The sequence below is a fragment of the Octopus bimaculoides genome, chromosome 6 (assembly GCF_001194135.2).
Source record: "Octopus bimaculoides isolate UCB-OBI-ISO-001 chromosome 6, ASM119413v2, whole genome shotgun sequence".
Lineage (NCBI taxonomy): Eukaryota > Metazoa > Mollusca > Cephalopoda > Octopoda > Octopodidae > Octopus > Octopus bimaculoides.
This window is the reverse complement of record NC_068986.1, coordinates 53529239-53537010: the sequence shown is the minus strand read 5'-3', so window position 1 is coordinate 53537010 and position 7772 is coordinate 53529239. Positions and strand designations below refer to the sequence as shown.

Genomic DNA, 7772 nt, shown 5'->3' with positions numbered 1-7772 from the left:
TTATCTCTACAAAAATTTCAATTAGATACACTGTCAGTTTAGCTTCAGTGACCAGTGTCTATGAAGACTTTCATTTGTCTTCTAGTAACCATTTGAGAAAAGTAAGCTGCCAGAAATGCTTTGTGTTGTTTGGATCTAATTCCACTGCATATTTCTTTTGTGCACTACTTGTTCTAGAGGAACATCTTGTGTTGGAGCTCACCAAAGTCTTTGCCACATTAAGCAAATAGATTTACCAGTCGATAACAAGTTATTACCACCACCCACATTCCAAGATAACCGCTGAACTTGGAATTGCTGTCTTCTGGAAAACTATTTGTATTTTATTTATTGCTTTCTCCTAAAGTGGAAAATTCTGCCTTGTTGTGTCACTTCTTTAAATGAACTGGGTCATTTATTGTTAATTGAATTTCTTGATGAGGACAGTGCTGATAGCCCAACAAATTTTGCCACTTGTACTACTTGCTAACAATTTTTTTTTTTAAATAACAAATTAAAAAAACTTCATGGAGATTAGATTTAATTTAATCTGAGTAAATTGAAATTGTGTAGTTTACTTATGGAAATTTAAAATTAGCTTTGGTACAATTCTTATTACTGTTTGAAGGTTTACTATAGATATTTCGGTGTAAAGTTATTTACATTTGACCTTTAATGTGGTTTCGTAAACATTTAATCTTTGGTAAATAGAATTTTTGAAGAATGCTTACAAAACCTAAAGCTGGGTAACAATTCATCAAGTCAGAACCAATTGATAATTTTTGTATAATACACGTAATAGCTGATTATATAACTGGTGTGTGTACATGCGCGTGCGCACACACACACACAAAAAGCTTTTTCATAAAGTAATTGTTCTATTTAATTCACATGCTGTCAAATGTCACCAGATTCTCAATGGAGGAAATGGTAGTGGCCTTCATTGATAAAGGTATATCGAGCAGAAAAATTATTAGTGATGAACACGATGTAAATATAAAAGACTGCAAATATGCTATATGTGTGGGTGTGTATAATGGTTGGAACAAAATATTAATGAGATTCCAGAAGATAGGTCCTGGGCATTTTATGTGCATTAGTAGATTTGGTACAACCGAAAGGAAAGCTTCACTTCTTTTGGGATAACATTTTGCATAATTTGTAAAAAGCTTTAGTAGGAACAGTATGATCATGTTTCTGAAATGTGATAGTGTATTTGATGGTCTATATAGTAAGGACAGGGTTAGTGTTTCACAAGAGCCTTTTTGGTGGGATTTGGTCATACAGTTATATAATTCCATGTTTTTTTTTTGGTTGTGCGTGTGTGTATTGCATTATTTCATAACTACTACTGAAATGCTGTCTTATTTTTGTGAATTTAATGGTATTTTGGAGTAAAGGATTTGGCAAGTTGGTCTGCTGGGAGAATGTGGTCAAAGATTTTTCTTGTTTGGTATGAAAGATAATGTATGTTAATGAATGTATGTTAGTGCTACTAATCCCACTGGATTGAGCTGGTAAGGACAATTCGTGTTGAGATAGGATTTTTCATCCGGAGGCAATAGATTTATGCTTTCTCTTAGCAACAATTTCAGATAGTGTTGAAAATATTGTCATTGGTAAAAGATATTTATGTATCTCAGAAGAGAGCATTCTCAATATTTATTTATGGAAAAGAATGTCTAACTTCACTAAATGTCTCCAAATCATTTCATCTTTGGTGTTACTTATCCACATTTTGTAATCAGTTTGCTTGGAAAGGTAGGCTAACCAGTTGCTTGTTGCATTCATGGTTGTTATTGACCTAAGGTTTTTTCTTTTTATGCTTCATATTCACAAATATAATTCCTATATCTTGTACTGCCTAAGAAGAGAGAGGTTTTAGAAATATAATCTTTATAAAATTTTAAATTTCAAAAATGACCTTGAGGATATGGTAAATATAATCGTGTAACTTTAGTAGAATTCATTAGCTTTGACGTTGATGGAAGTGGTCAGTTAGTTGGTTCTGCAAATTCAGGCACTGTTGGAACCAGTTTGTATTTTGAGAATAAGAAAATTTAGGATTTGTAAGCCCCAACTCTTGAATTACTCAACTTTTATTTTTTAACTGCTCTTTCTCAAATTTGCTATCTTATTGATAAGAGTTAGCTAAGGTAGCAGAATGAAACCTTTTACAAAACAGATTTTAAGGTTAGTCACCACCCATATAGTGATTTATGGATGCTGGTAAATTAATTAATCTTATAAAATACTTGCTTTGTCATTAAAAAATTTTTTTTTTTTTTACATACATTAAGAAATTGCCAAGTTTATACATTTTCCAACTGCTGACATTCATATCTCATTTTAATATTTTCCATGAACAAAAGAAAATGGTGTTGATTGATACAAAATTTTACTTTCCCTACTAATGGTTTTAATTTAAATATGCAAGAATACTATACGATGTTTGATTGGTAACGCAAACATAAAGGCAATCTTATAAATTGATCAGCTTAATATTTTATGCTAAAAAGGATGGCTAAAAGAAATGTCATGTATTATGAGTTGATCACATTATAAACTAAGGAAAAACTATTTTACTTGTATAATTTTAGGAAGAAAATAGATGCTTAAATTAGTTTATGAAAATTAAAATTCTATATATTTTTCAAATGTCAAAGATTGGTCCAATTTTAGAATGTTAATTATACGTTCTATAAAACAGACCATAGAAATATTTAGATATTCTTACCTTCTAGCTAGTTTTCCAAAATTTACATTTTTTGTTATAAATCTAGTAAAGTCCTGTGAATCCCATGCCTTCTTTTTAGCAAATTTTCATAATTAGCTTCATAGAAAGCCTGACAATGTCAAATTGAAATGTCCGAAGTGCAACAATCAATAATAAAACAACACTACTTTCAGGTTCTGTGTGTTATCAGTCTTTTTCATATCATTATATGTTAAAAACAGTTGATGTTGTATTATTGGTTTATAACAAATCCATGTCCTGACACTCATACAAAACTGTTCTTGAGTACAGTTATTTTATTCTCGAGCAGAAATAATTTGTAAATCAATATTGTATTTGTAGTGTGTCTACAGTGAACTGCAGTATTTTTCTAAGGCTGTTTAGCATTCTTCTGCTACTAGCTTTGCTGTTGTAATAACAGATAGTTGCACAGCTGGCAAGATAGTGGGGTAGGTTATGTTGTTAGAATGACTTAAGACATAATGATTTATTCCAAAAGGCATATTTTATGGTACTTAGAAGCTTATATAGTGAATTACATTTCTAAAACTCAGAGCGTTTCACAAAATAATAACTAAGATTTAATTATATACCAACAAAGTAACTCCAGACTCATTTCCAAGTAAATCTCACCAAATATGACTGTTACTTATGGATATAGATTTTATACCAGTATGTGGAACTGCAGATGATATATATTTCTATTGAAACAAGTTTATCATTTTGCAAACTGCTGTTACTTCTATTAATGATTTCTTAGCTATGAGATAGAGTGAAGAAGGATCTTTGGGCCTCACAAATTAGATGACACAGGATTGAAACAAGTGGTGATATGTTATATGAGGGACCCAGCAAACCACAACTCAGCATGGAAAACAGACATGATATTCGTCTAAAGCTTGTTTAATAGAATCTCAAGTACAGAAATTTAAGTTCAGTGAGAAAACTAGGTATAGAGGGCTACTCTTTAAAAACTGCTTGGCCATTTGGTAGGATTAGAAATAGGGTTGAAATTAAGGGAATTGTAGTGGTTGTCTATCTTCTCTGTTCAGTTCATAATAGTTTTCCAGGTCACCACAGACATATTCCCAGGTCAGTTCTGATGGAACAGACCGATGATCAAATGCATGTCAGTTGTGACCAGTCTTTTACTCGTGTTCACAGAACCCAGGATTATGTCCAGCACATCATTTTCTATGATGGCTGACTGTCATTTGTGGACAATTGAATACTATTTTTAGCAGGTTAAATGACCGCATAGGAGTTCCTTCATTGATTAGCCACCAGTGCCCCCTCCCCTCTTAACAGGTCTTTGTCTTGCAAGTTACTTGATGACCCTGCCAGTGCTGGTGCCATGTAAAAAACATCCAGTCCACACTGTAAAGTGCTTGGTGTTTGGCAGGGTATCCAGCTGTAAAAACCATGCCGAAACTGACCTCACTTGTGCTTGTGCCATGTGAAAAGCACTCGGCCCACTCTGCTGGGTGGTTGGTGCTACCAAGGGCATCCAGCCATAAAAAAGCCATGCCAAAACAGAAGTCTGGTGCAGTCTTTTGCCTCCTGTCAAACCATCACACCTATGCCGGCATGGAAAGTGGGTGTTAAACAATGATGATAAGCTCCCTCAACCCATTACAACTTTTATCTTCTGATGACATGGATTGTATTATAGATTCAGTGAGTTCTTGGAATTTGAAAAAGTACACCTGAGATTGTCTATTAGAAAGCTTAACCAAATTACTAAAGTACTAGATAGTCTCAGGCCCATAAAGGCTTCAAGGAAATTGTCTTAATGAGTATGCAAGAAAGGCAAAGATTCAATATTGAGTTGGTGCAAATAATAGATACCTGCACAAATTTTGAGCAAACTGACTGGAGCCAAAATTTTATAAGTATTGTAATAGCTTACAGCAGAAGTATCTATAAATTCTAGGCCTTGTATTGCTTGGTTGGCCTAGTGGAAGTTACTAAATTGTTAAATTTTGTATTAGTTTGTACTGGAAGTAAAAATAGCCAAATGATTATAGTGAGGAGTGCGTTTTAGTAAATTGCTAATCATGTAAACAAACATCTAGTAGGTGGGGGCGGTTTCCTTTTAAGAGAGATATTTCTAAGATGTTTGTGATGTTGAATATCATACTACGAATAGTGAATCTGCAGCTGTTTGGGAGGAATATGGTTTCTTGCATGTGCAATAACTTATATAGTGGACTTGACATTAGGTTTGGTTGATATAAACAAAACAGACAGTTGCATTAATACGATCCTATAAAAAAAATACAAGGAGAATGCTCTATTGTGGATGTAGCTTGAAGTGAGATCAGAAAACATTTGGTAACCTCACAGATAAAATGCAAGCATGTAATGCATGGTGAAGTACTGTATTGTAAATATATCCAACTTCTATCGATATTGATAAACAGGTCCTAAAATAATAAAAATGATTTGATAGTTTAAAATTACATTTTTACCATGAATTTCTTCTGTTGCTTATACTTTTTTCAATGTATGTACTTCCAAGTTCATTTATGTAAATGTACAATCACATATGGACAAATATCATTGCATTAGATGCAAACAAGCTACACAATGGCACCTAAAAAGTTATTGGGTGGGTAATAGATAATTTGAATTGCTTTTGTTCTTGAAATGTCAGTTTTTATGGAATGATTTTGCAAATGGTCATTAATCTTTGAAGCAGATCTATGATCAAAATTCATTTCAGTTGTAACCATCCCTTTTTCTTTCAAGTAAAATGTACCCAATTTGCAATAGCCTACTTTTTTTTTTTTTTTTAACTCTTTAAAAGATGTTATTTGAAAGCTTAGGCTATTCTAGCAGTTTAAATTGCAATGGAGAGACTCTCTCAGCCCTCTACATTATTAGTCAGCAAAATTGGTTGTACTTCACAATTTCCCAGAAATTACAAAATAATTTTATTTACCTTGGGTTTTTAACTAAGCTACAAGAATATTTCGGCCGGAAACTGCTGAAAAAAAAGAAAAAAAAAAAGATATAGCTGTTTCAGCAATTCTTTTTTTTTTTGTTCCTGTTGTTTAATCATACTAACATTCTTTTTTCTATACAACCAATTTTAATCAAGTTTATTTTAGTGAGGAAATATATAATTCCTTGTTCTATCAAAGAACAAAATCTTTTGTCAATATATATATTTTTTCAATTTACATGTAGAACAGCTGTTAGTCTGTTTTTGTTTTTCTAATTAACTACTCTGTCAGGAAAGTAGCTAAACATGTGGATTCTTATCAGTGCTATAGCATTATTAGTTCCACATGAAGCTGTTCATTAGACACAATATGGTAGGCATTTAATTCTTTTAGCTTTGATAACATTTGATCTGAATATCAATTATGTTGATTAATGCTGATATTTAACCCTAAGTCAGCCCTGTTTGAACAGACCTATGATCAGAAATTTACATCCTTGATCATTGCATATTTCTACATATGCAGAGCTACATCATAAATGTATTCTCTCTCTTTTTATGTTATATTTTTTTTTTTTAAGACAATTAGATGTAGTTTGGAGATTGTTTCTACTTCTAGCACTTTATGCAACCATGTAGAGGATTCTGCAATGACTAATGTTTAGCATCTAGCTTAAAAATAGTATTGCAATGGAACACTTTGAAAGTAAAATGATTTGATAGAGGAACCATCTTAATTGATATGGTTTGTCAAGCTGATCCTTGAGAAATCGAAGTTTTGCTACTGTTGACTTGTATCTCTGAGGCAGCATTATGTAATACAATTTGATATTGTGTTGTTAATTTGAGTATTATTTCTGAGCATTTGAGCCATCACTCTTTCACACAGTGTTTCTCATGAGATGTGGGCAGCTCCCCTAAGATTGGATACTGTGAGGATTGAATAGAGAGCTGACAAATTGACAGGTTTCCAATTAAGATGGATTTTAAAATATTTTAAACTCTTCTGGCATCATAGCCAACAAAAAGTACTGTAAAAACCCATGTAATTTACGCACTTTTTTCGCAAAAATAAAAGTAAACTTTAGTAGGTGCATAAATTACATGAGTAGATTGTTTCCAGAATTTTTTGAAATTTTGTTGAAAAAAGATGGACAAAACAAACATTTGTACCGGAAATTGACTCATTTAATGTCACAATAGGTTTTTACAGAAAAAATAATGGCTTAAATATGCATAATGAAGTTGACTTTTATCTATGCTGGACAGTTTAATGCTTACTTCTGTATAAATTTACTAAAACCATTAAATGGCTAACTAGTTTTTGAAGTCTGATGTTCATGCTGGCAAACACAGTCCCAACCATATTTTATATTGCTTGGAATTTCTACCTATCGCAGTGGAGCACATATTTAATGTCTCCTTCGCAGTAAACAATTCATAAGTTCTGCCCATACTGACAATAATAGTAATGATAAATTATAAGTTTGCTTAACATTTTATAAGTGTGAAAGAGATTAAAATTTCGTGTTGAAGGTTCCAACAAGAATGAGCAGAAAAGAATTCTGTTTACATAATCAGCTTGATCGGTCTCCTTCCTCTGTCAGTTGAGTAAAGTGTCATCCAAGCTGATGTTTATTGGTAATTAAACTTAATTTGCAACACTTGTGTGTATTTATCAGCTTTGTTTTTGTTGGTAATTCTCAACAACTTTTCCTGTAATCATGATTTAAGAAGACATACAGCAGTATACTAAAGATCGGACATAATCTCTTGTGGGCAAGAAATGTAAAATAAAGTAACTTTGTAATTTAATAGCTTTCAATATGATACCTGTTAAACAGAAATTATTTATATTTAATGAAAATTTAATAAAATCTAATCAAAAGTGAATTTATGTTAAACATGACTAACTTGAAAATTTTTTTTCCCCTGGCTATATCGTCAATTCTGAAAACTTTTTAAGTGCGGATTTTACATGAGTAGGAGCTTTTTTTTTTTTCCTAACAAATTTTATCCTGAAAATCACCTGAGTAAATTACACAGATGTACCAATTACATGGGTTTTTACAGTATATGTATGCAAATTTCATATTTTGTCTTATTGAT

The 7772-nt window shown here is 32.1% G+C and overlaps 1 protein-coding gene across 1 annotated transcript in view; it reads left to right on the top strand.

Moving 5' to 3' along the window:
- Positions 1-7772, top strand: part of LOC106873753 (clathrin heavy chain 1) — a 101891-nt gene that overhangs the window by 17785 nt on the left and 76334 nt on the right. The window contains exon 2 of the mRNA XM_052968467.1: positions 2035-2048. Within this exon, the coding sequence (XP_052824427.1) occupies positions 2035-2048 (14 nt within the window). The remainder of the gene's footprint in view (positions 1-2034; positions 2049-7772) is intronic.